The sequence below is a fragment of the Gallus gallus genome, chromosome 5 (genome assembly GCF_016699485.2).
Source record: "Gallus gallus isolate bGalGal1 chromosome 5, bGalGal1.mat.broiler.GRCg7b, whole genome shotgun sequence".
NCBI classification, from domain to species: domain Eukaryota; kingdom Metazoa; phylum Chordata; class Aves; order Galliformes; family Phasianidae; genus Gallus; species Gallus gallus.
The window spans coordinates 38,003,361-38,021,044 of record NC_052536.1 but is presented as its reverse complement, the minus strand read 5'-3'; the positions used below and the strand labels follow the sequence as shown (position 1 = coordinate 38,021,044).

Here is a 17,684-nt window from a genome sequence, read left to right as displayed (position 1 = left end):
AAATGGAGAGGATAAAGAATACTTCTTTGGATGTTGAGGCATTAATTTCATAGGGATACCTTTCCCTGATTGAAATTGCCCTAGCAAGAGGCTGATGCTGAGCAGTATACCCTTCAGCCAGCAGGGAGATGAAAACAGTAGGGTGAAAAGCAGGTGGTACTACAGCTGCTGGGGCTGTCTTAAAAGCTGAGACTAGCAGAAGATAACCTGAGGTTCACATGTCCCAAAACATCCCTCTGAGAAGAGAATCGTAATGGCACGACTTAGGCAGCTGAAGGGAAAAGTCACTTTTTGGTGTGAGAGGATTCATAGGACCTAGATGGGACATGGTCACACAGCAGATTCAGCAATGACCCTCCAGCCTTGCTTTACAGATGCATCAGACAAAATCATTTTTTCTTCAGCCACCAAGCTTTGATGATACTGCTAGCTAGATGGAGGACCAGCTGGGAGGTCGGGTGGTTCACTAAGACACCCTACTTCTTTGGATAGAATCTCACACAACGGTTTGCTGGACAAGCATCAGCCATATTTTCTATCTTTCAAGGCTGCTGTTGCCACAGAGCCTTAGTTTTGATCCCTGGGAAGCATGAGGAGAGAGAAGCTGCTGCAATGCAACCAGGGCACCAAAAAGCCATGTCAGATGAGTCACTGAGCTCCATGCAGGCCTTCAACAGGTGGCAATCTATAGCTTGTTCTGTGCAAGACCAGATACTAAAGGCTTTAAAAACAAGGAATCTCTTAACGTATAGGTTCTTCACCAGCAGTGGACAGGAGGCCAAGCTCAGGACCTGGAGTCCAACATACTCCTGAGGTTATCAGCAACTACAGTGGCCAGACACCTCCTAGCCTTTACCCACAGCCCCTGACAGAGCACTGCACCTGCCCTCCTTTCTGCTAACACCTGTTTTTTCTTTACACAAGCTGCTCTTTGCTCCTTTGCAGTATTCCCCTGCTGAAACACACTCAGGAGGTGGCAGGGCAGCAGATGAGAAGGCATGAGGTTCCCTGGGAGGGTTTGGTGAACTCAGAAATACAAAGCTGTCCTCAATAACACTGGAGATGAGTGATTTTGTACTGGAGTGTTAGTGTGGCAGAGAAAGAAGCTTCTCAAATGCTCCTGTGGATGTATGTTTGGGAGCAGGCGTATCTGATTCTATTTCATCCTCTTCATGTTACGCTGGAAAAACAAGACAAACTACATTTCTTTTATGCTAAATCCTTAGGTTTTTTTTTATTTTTTTCTATATATTTATTAAAAAATGCCTCTTTGATCGGCAGCACCCATGACATTTCCACATCCAGCAACTCCTCAGAAGCCTCCCTCCCTCCACACAAGGCCACCGCTGCTGACAGCCAGCCGGGTTTGATCAGAGCCACTCAGAATCGGATTTTCATAAGACAGATGAGGAATCTTACTGCTGCTCTCTCTCATATCAGATGAGAAACTGAGGGGGAGGGGGGACGGGTCCTGAGGGAACGACACTACAATCAAGGGCTACGTGGTTCTCTCTCTGTCCCTCCACTGCTGCAATTTTCAAAGGAGCTTGCCTCAGGCAGTTTTAAATGATGGTGTCTCAATTCTGTAATCATCTTTCAAGAGCTTTTTCTTAAAGGGTATTTTAGGTAAACCTAGTCCGTCAACTACACTTATGGACTCAGCAATCACAGGACCAACATGACTGTGTATCCACCATACTGCAGAATACAGCAATAGAAGATGCTTACCCAGTCCTTTATTTTCAGCCCCAAACAAGCTGTGCTCACTCCCTTGCAATTAAACTGTCCGCTGCCCCGTGACATGTGGTTAGCCACTCCAAAAGAGGACTTCAGCCCTATCCCCTGGGACATACTCTCGGCTCCCCTCATCCACCACGGCTGCCAAAAAAGGCTTCCTCAAACAGCAGAAGCTCTAGATCACAATGTCAGCAGTCACTGTAGGAGTTCAAACTGGCCTGAATCAGCAGCAGAGGAGAAACCACGACACTGGTCCGAGTTTGCCCTTCACTGACCTTGTGCAGAGACGTAGGGCAGTGCAGTAGGGAGCAGCAAATGAAGGACAGCAGTGCATTGACAGAACCGCACACAAGTCATAGCACAGAAACACAGCAGTCACTGTCACTCTGCCTCAGGCCCCTCTCTTCAGTCCCTCACACAAGCTCCCAAACACCACGTTTTTCACTCTGTATCCATTGCAACTCATGCTCAATGATTTTAGCCCACACAGCTCTGCCCAAACTGCTCCACTGCTGGCTCCCAAGCCTCTGGCCATCTCCACAGCAGTTCCTGCAAACTCATAGAATGAGAGAGTCCTTAGAGCTGGAAGGGACCTTTAAAGGTCATCTAGATTAACTTCCCTGCAAGGAACAGGGACATCCACAGCTAAATTGGGTTGTCCAGGGCCTGATCCAGCTTCACCTTGAATGTGTCCAGGAATGGGGCATCTACCACCTCTCTGGGCAGCCTGTTCCACTGCCTCACCACCCTCACTGTATAAGACTTTTGCCTTATATCCAACCTAAATTTACCCTCTTTAAGCTTGAAACCATTTCCCCTTGTTCTATCACCACAAACTACCAAAGAGTCTGTCCCCATCTTTCCTGTAGCTTCCCTTTAGATACTGACGGGCTGCTTTCAGGTCTCTCTGGAGCCTTCTCTTCTCCATGCTGAACAGTCCCAGCTCTTTCAGCCTGTCCTCACAGGAAAGGTGTTCCATCCCTTGTGTCATTTTTGTGGCCCTTTTCTGGATGTGCTCCAACAGGTCCATGTCTGTTCTGTACTGAGGACTCCCCATCTGGATGCAGTACTCCAGGCAAGGTCTCACCAGTGCAGAGTAGAGGGGCAGGATCACCTCCCTCGACCTCCTGGCCAAGTTTCTTTTGATGCAGCTCAGGATATGGTTCTTTCTGGGCTGCAAGGGCACATTGCTGGCTCATGTCCAGCTTCCCATCCACCAGCTCTCACCCTTCTCGCTCGTGTCTGGCTGATAAAGCTTTCTATGTCATACACTCCTTGCAGTCACAGCCCCTGGCAAGCACCAGCACTTGGTGTGTTCTGTCACAGCAGCTCACCAGGAAGCAACTGGCAAACTTCATCAGGAATAATGCGGGCAGCAATAACCCACACTGAGCTCTTACTCTCAGCTCTGTTCAGAGCCATTTCAGCACTGGTGCATATTCGCATACAGCTCGTAAAGTGTTTGGTATTTTATGGCCATATCCTGTGATTTCCTGTGACCTCCCACCTGAGAGACAGATATCACGTCCAGGAAGATGCAGGGACCATGGCACATGCCCACATTCTCCATTTCTTGTTTTTTGTTGTTGTTGTTTTTTCCCAAGCAAGGAAGATCAATATTTGATGGAGCATTAACACATTTTCTACTGCTCCTGTTGCACTCAGAGCCTGGACTCCTGTCCTGTTCAAATGCAAAGGAGCTGCTGCCACATGCCAGAAGGGTAAGAAGTCCTTCTAAAGATTTGACATTGTATAGAGAGGTCTCATCGCCAGCTTTGCTTCCTCGAGGAGGCCTCCCAGCAGGCAGGAAGGGATTTTGCCTTGAGGGCACAGATCCAGTGACTGTCTCTTGGCAGCTTTCCTCACCTGCAGGTCACGTTGGGGTTGTCTGTGTAGCATAGGCAGGCTTTCATTTCAATCAGCTCTCTCATTCACCCACACTATCTGCTTTAAAATAAGCTGTTGTTTCCACAGACAGAATATCACATGTGTCACAGCCCAATCCTCCATGAAAAGCCCTGTTCTAGGAGCTATGTAAGAGCAAGTGAGAAAGGGGCAAAAGATTTCTGAAGATGGGAAAACAGTCTATAGAGGAAGGAGAGCAGGGAGAATGCCCAAGGAAATGCCCAAGGGCCATGCAATGAGGAGACGGGCATCTGGGGCATGCAGCCTAGCAGAGCAGAATAGGTGGACAAGAATGGAACATAGAGGAAACTTTTAGACAACAAAGTCGTTTGCTGACAGAAAAGTGTAGCTGCATGTCAGAATGAGACACACAGCTGAGTAAAGTCACGTACAAGCTAAATAAAGCCAAACCCAAACAAAGCAGAAGGAGAGATTCTATAATCCTACTGGAGAAAGGAGCAAAGGGAGGAGAAGGCCCTTCTACATACACTCAGTTGTCCTGTCCTCCTCCCACTTCATGACAAGGAATAGTCTGAACTGGGGAGAAACTGCTCTTGGCTGCTACAGAAAGCACTTGTTAAATTCTCCTGATTGTCTCCCGTCTGCAGTCCCCTGGCTGTACAGCACTCAGTCTCAGCTGCCCGTTTTCCCTGTTGACACGGACGGAAAATTGAGCAATTACCCTTAAACTCCTCTCTCAGACTGCCCAGATTGCTACATACATGGCATTAAGCCCCCAATTGCCCCTGGCTGAAAGCGACTCAACTAGGCCTGTCCTCTAGGAATTAAACGTTTTTTTGAGGCTTGTGAAGGTTTATTATTCCTCAAGATGTGATGCATTAAATCCTGTTATAGCAAGTTTTCCATGGTACAGAGGAGCTGGGCTGCACCACGGTTTGGTTGGACACACAACAACCTAACAAAGGAACATCATCCACCTGCTGTGGCTATGTTCTAATGTGTACCAGGGACTGCTCAGGAGGGTGGGCACTGAGCTCAGAGAAGGAAGGCACTGTAGGAAATCACAGCTTCCATCAGACAGACGCACCAGAACTATTGCAGGAAAGACGCTGCACTGTTTCATATCAGTCTTTCTACCTTGGGACTTTAAAGGAGCAGATGGTGCTTTTAGTGAAACACATTTCTTTGATCCCTATAACTCAAAACTGGCTTCTTTTTAAAACAGCTCTCGCGTCCTGGCCTAGCCTCAATGAAGAAGAAATACAGGTTAAAGAAAATGAATTCTGAGCAAAGCGTGAGCCCAGGTACTTCACTGCTAATATTTCAGTGGTTTCTCTTGCAAAGTGTGGATGACTTGCACCTGGGTTTCCCTGTGCAACTGTAAGGAGTGGCTGACAATACATACAGTTCCATGTATGATGTCCCTGTCTGGTCCATCTCCTTACAACATCCCAGGTTACTTCAGTCTTCACACAGCCTTCCCACACTCTGAGAACCAACTGTCCTTCTCTCCCAAACTCCCACATTCTCCACACACCAAACCATGGATTCTCTCCAGGGCTTGTCATTTTTCAGTGCTTCCTCCAACAGACTCCAAATTCTAAGCCTCTGGGCTTTAGTGCCATACAAATGATTACAGCTGAGCACACTTCAGATACATAAGCTATCTTTTTAAGGGCAGATAGTTTTGTCTTTCATTCTTCTAATAAAAAGGTTGGACAGCGGACAAGCAATGTTAATGGAATGGTACAGCTAAGCTTTCTAATAGTGTAAAGGAAGGTAATACAAATGTATTGGTTGACAGCAGCAATCAGTAGGCAACCGCGCCTGTTCATATTAAGTTGTACAAGCTAACACATTATGCAGCAAAAAATAACCATGACCCATCCTTGGGGATCCATACACCAATGTCTTGATTTAAGCGTGGTTAGAATCTGGGCTTTTCCGCTACAGTTAAGGACACAAGCCCTTCACTGTGAGCAGGGGAGGCCAATATGACTCAATTTTAAGCACAACCACAGCACGCCCTCTGCATTGGGCAGCTCTTATTTATCTCTCTGCTTAATTACCAAAAGCATTTTTAATCACATTCTGGAGTTTATATGTCACCTGTCCTCATTGCAATTGCTGAGTCCACACAGGGAACTGCTCTCCCAGAATTAGTCTGTTTAATCTCCCTGTAGAAATAGGACCACCAGCATGCAATGCATTGATCATTCAGAGATTTTCCATATCGGAATTACATCTACAAACCAGTGCATCTGATTATACTAGGAACTACCCGGGTGGGAACTCCCAGGAATGTTTGCAGGATCCTTCTTCTAACACATGTATATAGTCCAAAGTTGAATTCTGATTAGCAAACAAGCCAAAACTAACTACAAGCCACAGCTTAGGTACAAATAAGTGAGTGAAGCGTATTACAACTTATCGTGTCTTCATACCATGTTCTGAATCAATTCTATTCTGTATTTATAACCCAACATGTGGGAGCACTAAGAGTCATATGCTGCAAACACACGGCAAGCGTTTTTACACCTGGTTAGCAAAGAAAGTTATTATACTCTGAATACAAAACCAAGGTTCAACAAGAAGGACAGCACATATGCAAACAGACAAACAGCTATTCAGAACAGACTATCAGCCTCAGTGATATATCATGAAATTTAAGAAGCCCAAGAAACATCCCAGGGGGGAAATTAAATCTATTCTGAAGATGCCAATGCTATAAAGGTGCCACTTCAGGCAGTCATATGCTGCTGTGCTTAATCTGTCTGGAAGACCCAAATAAGTCTTCTAATTAGTCTCATTAAACATATTGATGTCTCATCCTTTGTGACTTCCAGTAATTCTCTTAATGCTTGGCAATATTTTACAGATGCAACTTTTTATACACTGTATAAAATTCCTAGCCCTTGAAAATAGAGGTAGCTCCTAGAGACTTCAATGAATTTCTAAGTCCATGGCCGTCTAGTGTTTGCCTAGAACTTCCTACTGTGGATTTTTTCCTGAGCTTCCTCTTGCCTCAATCAGTCCTGTAAGTGTAGGTAATATAAACCGTATGGAAAACTAGCAGTAGTAAGTTAGGAGTCCAGTACATTTCACAGCAGCCTGTAAAAGGATGGGATGGGATAACCCACCAGAGTAAGTTCAGCTTATGATCTAAGATCTTGCATTAGTGCAAGTGTTTTTCTTAAATAACGAGTTCTCTAATGATGACAGATGCCTTAAGAGAACTGTGCAAGCACTTGTCCTGATAGGCACAAGATAAAGGTTTTATCACAAAACACAAGACAAGCTTGAAGCAAAGCCTGCTATCACCTAAACTAGGGGACAGCAGTGATTTCTATCCCTGCTTTTACCCTTTTATCAGTCTTTTAGCTTTCTTCTTCCCCAGTACACTATTATCCCTATGGAGGTAATCACAGAGAAGTGTCCCCATGACACTTCCTTTCTTCCTCAAGGCACTTTATTATTCTGTGTCAATGAAGAGACAGACTTAGACTATAGGTTCATTTCATCATCCTTCTCTCAAGCTTCTTTGCTCTCTCTCCCCCATTCAGCAGCTGAGAGACTTAAGCAGCAGCCACATTTATTTCTCACCTTGAGGTGGTTTATTTTCTAGCCATTTCTTACCAGATAGATGCCTCTGCTCACTTTACTGGATAACCCCCAGACAGGTATGAAGGCAATTCTGGCAGTCAAGTAGGTGAAAACATACCTCCTCCCTCACTTGATACTTCCTGGCTCTGCTGCCTGAGACGATGGCTGCAATAAAACACAAGGAGAAAAGAATTTCAAATGAAAGCCCAAAGAAGTATCTTCTTGCATCTCCTTCTTCCCCACAAGTCTACAATGCCTTATGTCTGTGACAAACACTAAGGTTATTACACATGGCTTAGTCAGCAGAGCCTGGCATGAGTCTGCTGGGAAAGCAGATACGTTCCACTTCTTCTTTCTGTCATACAGGAATGACACAGCCACCATCAACTCCATATCTAGGGAACTACAGAGCCACCAGTCCTGACCCACACTAAGACACAGTTCATTCCAGGCTCTACATCCGTCCCAAATTCCAGATCTCGATGTACAGGAGCTTAGAGAGTTCCATCTCCTTTCTCCGTGAAATCAGACATAGAAGTTGTAAAAGAAGTCTTAGCAACAATGGGAACTTACTCTTCTACTTCTTCTGCATGCTTTTTTCCTGACCTGCAAGACAAGGAAAGGTTTCTGCTTAGAAAATGCTAGAATGATTTATTAAAAAACATATTTCTCTGTATTACTGTTAATGTATAGAACAGTTCCTGCAACCAGGTCTAATATCACACACACACCTGTAAAGAGTTCTTAGTGACCACTAAACCAAGGCAATAAAAAGTCCTTGAGTGCATCAAGTTAAAGCTGAGTCATCTGAGTCCCAAAAGATAATCAGGTCCAGATACAGCAAGAGACAGAGACCCTATTTTTTTTTTGAATCTCTCAGATACTTTTTCATACTCTCTGCCATCAGCTGTGGGCAAAGCTTGCACTTATTATGGGCGCAGAGGTTGGCACTTTAAGGAGCAACGAAGAAAGTATAATTTGTCTACCTCCCCCTGAGAGATCAACAGGTTCCTCTCGCCCTTGGTTGTGCTTAAAGATTATGTGGTTGCCTTTGAGGGTTAGGAGCCCCATCCGAGCAGGCCAAGTTCAGGTCAGACATGCTGTCGCTGCAGTAAATCAGGGTTGATCCGGCTGAGTTAACAGAAGTTCATAATAATAATGTGGGGGGGAGGCACTGGCAAATGGCAGCTCCCTTGCTCTCCACCCCAGCAAGCCCAGAAGTAATTCAGTTCCGATTAGGGATGCTTGTTCAATATTCAAAATGTAAAACATGGAGGTTGCTGAACCAGCACTTTGAAAAGTTAATTAAATGCCAGGTTTCTTTTTAGCAGATACTTCATCACTCACTGATTGCTTTGGCCATTTTGCAGAGTGAAGTTTCATCTCTATGCATTAGGAATAAATATTCTCCCCTCTCTCAAGTCAGAGCACTATGACAAGAGTACATGGGGCTCTACCCTACCACGTGCACTGTCCCAGGACACACAAGGGTGTGAGAGAAGCTGCTGCACTGCCTTGCACTGCACTTTTCAAAGCACTTCCATGAAACAGGCAGACTTCTCTTCAGTTCTCTCTGATGAGGCCCCAGGCCTCACTGAGTCCTCCTGTGAATAAGGAGGACTCTTGCTCCTTCTAAGAGCAAGGAGCAGGACACAGACAATGTCTAGATATGAGAAGAAGGAAGATCTTTGTCTCCATTTCTCTCCTTGGAGCTTGCAGTCTGTGAAAGGCTAAGGGTTAGGCACAATAAGAGGTAAGAGTCCAATAATATCACTGCTATGGTCGGAACTACAGCCACATAAGTGACACCTTCACCTTAGCTTTCAGCAGAAGTACAGCGGAGCTGTGAATTCAGGAGTGTTTTTGCAGTGAGGAGTAATTGTCCAGTTAAGTCCTTTTCCCCATTGTGACCCCCTGATACTACAGAGAGAGAAAGTAATGGCTCAGAGCCCACTGCCACCTCACAACGGAGTTTGGAATCTGACCAGAGATGAAAAGACAATACAAGATTTATCCCATTTTCTCTCTCTCCCTTCTGCCTTCACAGAACTGCTTCCCACAGCCTGTCTTCAGACCCCTGGCACTCACAGTGGGATCATTTCCTGGAGGTTCTATCTAACCTCTCCTTAGCACGATCCCATTATTCTTGGTAATTGTCCAGCCCCAAATAACCCTTTTTTTCCCTCAGCACTCACGCTTCTTATATTCTTGCTCACTGCTTGTCCCCAGGCAGGAGTGAAACATGTTTATACTTCCCAGGAGAGGGTCACACCTTGCTATCCCTGCAAGCAATTTCTGTTTCTTTTTCCTGAGCTCCCTCTCCTGATAGATATGCAGGTGGCCCACTGGGAACGCAGTCATATTTCGTCCTAGAGGCAGAGTCTATTCTGCTCTTTCTCAGACTTAAAGCTTTCCAGACTTTTCCTGGTTATGTTATAAATGGACTCATTGAAGGCAGTAAGAAAATATACATTACGAGAATTCACTGATCAAGATGACTCCAAACCCAGACAGCTTTGTTGGGGGCATTAATTCTCTTGCTTAGGTTTAATTTTCTGTCTGCACTTAATACTTTCATAGGTTGTACAGTACACTCAGATTCCAGAAGGTAGTTTCTGCACTCCCAAAACTATCTTCAAGCTTGCCAAATAGCTTTACCTTGTTATGAAGTAACTGCATCGCATTGAAAAAAAAAAACAGTAATGTGGAGAATAAATGAATAAACCAGGAAGGGACAGCAGCACTGTAACGCCAGGGTCTGGGTGTTAGAACACCCTCCTGTCAGACAGGGCAGTTCTCTCTAGTGCTAGCTAAAGCCCCGCTGTCAGTCCCAGTCCCCATGCTTCAGGGCACAGAGGTGGCAGTGGAGGAAAGTCTCTTATGTCAACAGTACTCTCATTTATACGGAGCATTTAAATACCAATGAAAGCAGAGCAGGAGACAGAAATGACTGCTGCTCTGCTTAGGTGAGACATCTGCTTTCAGTCACCTGCACGACAGAGGTTTGTTAATATATGACTTGGAATAGCATCATTTGATGAAACTGGCATTTCAAACCAGCTCATGGGTTGAGAGCTATCTGGGATATATGGCATGAAGCTTCTGTAAGGAATTTCACGTCTTACACTCTCTGTGACCTAGATGACCGAGTTACTAGGTAAAGAAGATAACAACCAGCTTTCTTTTTTAAATGGAGTCCTAAACCCAAAGCCTTCCTTTTATTTACTTTGATGACATGTTACTTTTTAATCCCTAACTTCTAACTTTCTGCTTTTTTGGCCCAAATGCACCATCTAAATCTACCTAACAAAGTGATCCAGAGAGAAAGGACAAGCTTTGGCCTGTGTCTTAAGGTTAAAAACCATCCAGGTAATAAGTGAAGAAAGTTGTTAATAAATCCTCGAAATGTGCCCTGCCTCCAGCCCCGTGCCTTCCATAAGGTTGGGTAGGGGCTGAGCTATACATGCAGTGTGCCTACAGGATCAGCTACCTTATCGTCACTTTGGTCTCCAGGTGCTATTGGAAGCTACTGGAAGCCTTGCAGGCATTCTTCATGAAGTTACCACACTGCTTAAAGTGGTGTGGAGTGTCCATCCCTGAGAACTGGCTCAGCTTTATCAATGCCAATTGCAATATGCTGAGAGCAACACTTCATCCTTTAAGAATATCATGCCCAGGTAGGCAGCATCTCCCTCATCCCCAAGGGCACAGCTTTCTAGTAATGACTGAAAACTGACATGGAAGAAGATAGACTGTAAAGTCAAGTCAGTATAGATAGATTTCCTACCCTTTTCTTGTATTCTCAGCAAGAAGTGCACTGCTATCATTTCCTGTTTGCTCTAACAGGAGGCCAAGCCCAGGGAAGGCAGCAACAAGCATCCATAAAATGAGCGACTATGCATGAACCATAGGATGGAACGGTTCAGATGGAAGGGACCTTCAAAAATCATCACGTCTAACTGCCTGACCGATTCAAGGGTAACCAAAAGTTAAAGCAGATTATTAAGGGCATTATCCAAATGTCTCTTCAACACTGACAGGCGTCAACCACCTCCTTAAGAATGCTCTTCCAGCCTTTGACCACCTTCATGGTAAATCATTTTTTCCTAACATTTATGCTGAACGTCCCCTGGTGCATCTTTGTGCTGCATAGATACATACACTTAAGTATGAGCAAACAAAACAACACAGTCCTGGGAGCAATGCTCAGAAATGCATTGTCTGCTGTACTACACACCAGCCACCACCAGTTCTTGTGAGAACAACACTTCTGTTTCTCTCATTCTGTCTGATAGGGCAGAACACCCCCGGCAGACCCCAGTGCATCCTACCACACACCTCTCCAAGCTGTGTGCTGGGGCAGAGGATATAAACGTGATCTCGGTCTGGAGTGCCGCTCAGCCCTGCCGGGCCGGAATCCTGCCTGGTGCTGATGAGAGGGGGCTGAATCTCAGAACCCCCCCGCACCGCAGCGCAGCACACAGCTCGGCTGGCAGGGAGCTGCCTACAGCCGTGTCCAGAGGTGAAAGGCAGCCCTAATGTAGACATCATCTCCGTTAAACTGTTTCTTTCTCATTTAATGGACTACCACGGAGATCTAAATGGAGATAAAGTAGCAGGGCTCAGAGAACAGCCAGGCTGCTATCTTTATGCAGCATGACAATGTGCAGTGGTTAATTAGACACCGTTAACCTATTTTAGCAACGCACATAACTGGGATGAATGGAGGGAAACGTCCTTGAAATCTCTCCGTGCTCGCAGCTCACGCAGCTCCGCTCACGCCCGCAGCCGCCGGGCCGCAGCCCGCTCCGGGGAGGGGAGGACCCCCCGCACCCCGCCGTGGGGCTGCGGAGCTCCGGCGGGATGGCGGGGGACGACCGAAGGTCTCCGCCGGGCCACGGCCGCCCTCTGCCGGGCCTCGGCGGCGCGGCGGCCGCGCGGGACGGGCTGCGGGAGGCGGCTGTGAGGGGACCGGCTGCCAGGGGGGCCTGCAGGGCCTCACGTTGCGAGGCGCTTCGCAGGGCCGGGCCGCCCGGGGAGAGTCTCATCTGCCTGCCCGTTCTTGGCATGTCTAAACCACTTCTCTTTATGATTAAAAAAAAAACAACTAAACAAACACCGTACACTCTTGCTCAAGTATTTTGCCCGTGCCCATCACCGTGGTGAGTGGGTGGTGAACCACGAGCAGCAGCTTGTTCAGCAGCCTGAGGCACAACTCATCACACATCCACACTGGTACAGAGTCCGACCGCTCCCAGCTCCCCATGTGTGGGTCTCTGTCACTGCTTGTTTGCCGGGGCACAGCAGGTGGAGAATACCCACCAAAGCTCCACAGAGCAGAACCGAAGTGGTGCTGGAAGGCACTACCCAACCCACCCTGACAGCTATCCCATTTCACTTTCCTTGGGCTTCTGTGCACTTGTTCAGGTTTCTACCCCCCTCTCCCAGGACTGCAGCAGCCTGGAAAAGACTCCTAAAATCAAGCTAAACTTTGCCATCCAAATGGCATCCTCACTAGAGCCAGGACTGCAGTGAGCCTTTATTTCTGTCATAGGACACCATCTCACAGCCCTCTGCTCCCAAGCCCAGGGGCACATGGGTGTGTGTTGCTATTACCTCAATGGGGTTTGGGCAGACACACAATTGTGAAACCTGTACGGTCCCTGAGGCTCTGGTGCCTCACATCTCCCTGGGGTGCCTGCATCACATGCTGAGTGCTGCATGGCTGTAAGAGGGGCATGGCAATGTCCAAGTGCTCCCTGTGTGATGAGACCTGGGCTGGAGCACCTCTCCTATGAAGAAAGATTGAGAGAGCTGGGTTTGTTCAGCCTGGAGAAAAGGCCCCGGACAGCCTTCCAGTACTTGAAGGGAGCTTACAAGCACGATGGCAACTGACTCTTCACACTGTCAGACAGGGATAGGACAAGGGTGAATGGCCTTAAGCTAAAAGAGCGAACATTTAGGTTAGATACGAGGAAGAATTTTTTCCACTCATAGTGTGGTGAAGCACTGGCATTGCTGCCCAGAAGCTGTGCGTGCCCCATCCCTGGAGGTGCTGAAGGCCATGCTGGATGGGGCCCTGGGCAGCCTGAGCTGGTGGGGGGCAGCCCTGCACATGCGGGTGTATGCATAGGTTTGGGACTGGGTGGACTTTAAGGTGCCTCTAACCCAAGGATTTCTGTGATCCTATGATCTGACAGAAACTGTGGCTAAACAGCTCCAGCCGACATGGGCGTATGAGGCACTAGCCAATCTGTAGCAGAAACACTGTAGTTTCTCCTCACGTCCTAGTACACAGGCTTACTTAACAGAAATAGGAAAGGAAGAAAGCTCTGGCAAGCAGGCTTTAGGAACTAACACAAGCGAACAGATGCAGTTCACAGGGTTGCTGAACCTCAGTCTACTCAATGCATCGTCCCCGTAACAAATGTTCCCAGGGTGCCCCAATCCACTTGCTGGTAAAGAGCTGACCGGCAGAGCTGCTCTGAGCTCCCACTGAGCAACAGAAAAAACAACAACACTCAACACAAATTCCTGCTGTGTGGGAAAACAGCACTGCAGCTTCTAGAGGTATCCACCACACATCTTTGTTCCCTGAGAACAGGGGCTCCTGTCCAAGAGATCACATCCTCAGTCTCCAGTGAGCACCGGGGCCAACTCTCACATCGAATGGGGTTACAGGAGCATTTCAGTTCCCATTTAAAGGGAAACATACATAACGGATCCTCATGATTACAGAAAATCTGACTGCTAAAGGAAACAGAACTAGAATGCAAAGACAAAGAAGCTGGGTTTTGGCGTTTTTTTTCCCCACAAATCCCACAACAGAAAGCAAACTCCAAATTCTGAAGGACTCAGCCAAAGTCCTCTTACTTGTGTCATTGAAAACATTAAAAAAGAACAAAACCCACCAAAACTCAGACAAAGTAGGTGTAAGTGCCACCTTGTGCTGTCATCTGAGAGCCACGTCTTCTAAAAAAAAATGGGATCTAAAGAACTTGGGTTAAGAACTTGAGAACAGTAGAGCGATTATATGGGAAAAGGGGAGGACAGGGAAATAGTGGCAAACAAATAGATCAAGGTCACCATAGTTCTCTTTCCACAGGTAAACTGCATCAAGCCACACTTCACAGTCAATCTAGAGGTGACCTAAATAGGCCAGACAAGTTTTTAGCCTTGGCTTTGACAGATACAAAAGAGATCAATTGCAGATCAATGCAGGGACAAACCCAAAACCACGTTGCACGTGGTCTTCAAGAGTGCTTTGCTTTTTTTAAGCTCAAACTATTTGGGACAGCAAGTATGGTCTTCCCTGGATGTGCTGGTAAGTTCCTTGGAGATGCAGAGAACTAAGGAAGGAAAATGCTTTGCTCTTGATCAATAAAAATGAGAGACTTCACCCTGAGCACACTTTGCCACCTCAGCAGCTTACATGGACTGCTACCAAAATGTCAAATATCCTGCTTTTGTTGTGCAGACTCCATTTTCCATTTCCTTAGGGAGAGAGACTCTACAGCCCTTCTATTTCTTCAATTGTCCAGTGTCTTTCAGGAAAAAGACAAAGAAAACTTCACTAATAAAGAAAAAAATAAGCAGAAAAATAGCTTAAGAAAAAAAAAAAAAGACAAAAGCCCAACTCTTTTTCCAGGCTCCTCTGGGCACTGCAACAACACAGGTATGGGCCTAAGTCTAGCATTTTCCCTTTGCTGGAAACCCTTGCTAGTCACACTGTACAGGATTAAAAGGAAAAAAATCCCCCACCACAGCAATGGTACTGAGGGATTCTCAGATGACTCTTTTGTCTTTAAGGGAGTTTCAATTTTCTGCCAGTTATCTTTACTGAGTCTAAACAGAAACACCAAGGAGAGCTCACCCCAGCAATGACATGGAGGGACAAGAGGACAAGAGCCTGTTAGCATTCCTGGAACATCCAGCTTATTAAAACAAAAGAAAAAAAAAAAGAGTGAGAGAGAAAGAGAAGAAAAAACCCTCTCCAGGTCTGCACACTGCAGCTTACCGCCATCTTGATGTCCTTGATGCGTGCCGATGGCGTGGAGGCGGCTGGCACCAGAACAGCCCAAGAGAAGGAATGAGAGGCCAATGGAGATTTATGTGAGGAGAGTGAGATGGACAAGGTAAAATTGTCAGGAGGAGTTGTTAGAAAGTAAAATATATTGTGACAATTCCACTCCTGCCGTTCATCAATAAACTGACAGATCATTTAGTGTCAATTAGGAGTGATAGATGGACAAGTCCCCATGATCCTGGGCCAAAATTAATGGCTGGGAGGGAGAGGGTGATTGAAAATGACGGCTGACATTGAGAGGAAAGTCCTGAAGGTCCCCAAGGGGCTATTACTTGCCTCATTCCCTTGCAGATCAATGCAGGGACAAACCCAAAAACAGACACCTCAAGACAAAACTTAATCAGACTTCCTTTTCTATCTTCTCCTTCTCAGTTGTGCCCCCTCACTTGGTAGCCTCAATCCTTTGTACCTATACTCTTCACATCACTGAAGACATCCACAGAGGGCAGCAAGATGCAGAGGGAGCCTGCTGTTTTCCCCACCACCAGGAGCTTGGCTCTGCTCCTAACGTGGCAGTGTCATACAGAAGCCTAGCCCAAGATTTATCTCAGCATTGCTGGGCTGGGAGTAGAGGGCAGACACAATGACACAAGCTTTTCCCTGCCATGTCAGATAGAGAAACTTGCAAGCGCTTTACTACTCCCACTTGCAAGACAGGGATGGCCAGAGGTTCTATAAACCAGGCACTCTTGAGGGTCATCTCATATAGATACAACACAGGATAGTTTAAGCCCATCTTCTTGAAACAGGAGGTTTTTAACTTTAGTTAGCTCTAGAGACCTTAAATCATAAAAAACCTTAATCTCTTAAATAACTTTCCTCCAGCTCCAGGGTGCAATCTCACCATTGCCCAGCCTCCAGAGCCCTAAATGATGTCTACACAAAGGTTGAGTTATCAATGCTGTTCTGCTCTAAAGGTCACCCCAACTGCATCCACTTCCTTCTTATAGGGCCTTGATATTTATCTTCCTGTGAAAAGCATTGCTGGACACTGTATCAGCACATCTGTTCCAAAATGTTTTGGTCATTCACCTAAATAAGCCCTGATTATTCCAACTCTGTATGACCGAGCAGTCAGAAAAAAAGAAATGTCAGTTGTGGCTGGAGAACCTGTTGCTAAAATGCCAGGATCCACGGAAGAAAGGAGACACATGGGATCAAAACAAACAAACAAAAAACATACTTACAGGAAGAAAAATGAAAGAAATTCTATAAGGAAAGTAGGATATAAGGAAAGTCAGATAGATGAGATCAGCAGAAGCTGGAATTAAATGGATCTTTGAAGCATCTCTCCTTTGTCAAATCCCCACCAGTATGCAAAAATGACTTTCTTTTTCCTTCTCCCATTGGCAGGCACTCTGTGTTTCTTCCTTCCAAAGCATGAGATAACCTGACCATGAAACCTTTGCTTTACTTGACACAAATGTCAACACTGATGTTATTAAGGACATCAGTACAGCTTTCAGAATGGCACTTGAGCTCCATCCAGTGGTTGGAGCGATGCTTCTCTAGCATGAAACCATCTGTAACTACTGTTACTTATGTAATGTGAACAGGGTACTAGGCTCCAAGCAGCTGCCTTGGTTCTTGGCTGGTCCCCTTTCCTGTAACACTGGGGATAGAAAATTGCTGGGGCAGCAATGGGACTGCCTCCTCTCACCGAGAACTGCTCTTTTCTCTCTGTACGATGCACAGTACATTCAGTTGCAGAGAGCCCCATCAGTAAGCAAAAAAAGATTTTTGTGTTGTTACTTTGCACCATTCATTCGCTGATGGCAGAGGGCTTTGCTGAGGGTTTGCTCAGTAACTTATCCATAGTCTATCTAAGTCTGACTTATCTGATTCTATGATTCTATAGTTCTCGCTGTTACCCATATCAACAAAATGGGACTCCTAGTAATGACAACTGTTTTACAGAGGTGCTGGGTGTCCAAAGTAATCACTCCATGCTTGACTTTTGGGAAACTTTTTTTTTTTCTCCTTAAGTACAAGAAAAAAAGAGAGCATTTTGATCCTTCTTGGGACTTTTATATCTGACACTTGTAAATGCCACAGGAACTCATGACAAAATTACTTTCTCTTCCTTGCACACAATCTGTGCAAAGTAATTTTAAAACTAATTATAGACTGGAAAACTTTATGGGTTCTCCTCCTCTTCCTAACTTGCAATAGTCTCAGACTGTACAAGTCTAATGGAAGGAATCAGCAAGATGGTGAAAATATTTGGAAGTTCACCTTGGTATGACAAGAACTGGATGGGTAAGGGCTGAGGAGGGAGCAGCAAAGGTAGAAAAACAGAATAACACACTGCAAATGAAATTCTACTCTAACAGGTACCCAGGGGAAACATAGAGAACAATTTCAAGTAATCATTTCAAACTGATAAAACTTG

At 45.9% G+C, this 17,684-nt stretch overlaps 1 protein-coding gene across 4 annotated transcripts in view; it reads right to left on the bottom strand.

The window, feature by feature from the left end:
• IFT43 (intraflagellar transport 43) overlaps positions 1–17,684 on the bottom strand; it is a 46,057-nt gene that overhangs the window by 7,411 nt on the left and 20,962 nt on the right. For all 4 annotated transcript variants that reach the window (XM_015287705.3, XM_004941812.5, XM_015287703.4 and 1 more), the window contains 2 exons: positions 7,780–7,812; positions 7,325–7,371 (listed from right to left, as the gene is read on the bottom strand). In XM_015287705.3, coding sequence (XP_015143191.1) covers positions 7,325–7,371; positions 7,780–7,812 — 80 coding nt within the window. The remainder of the gene's footprint in view (positions 1–7,324; positions 7,372–7,779; positions 7,813–17,684) is intronic.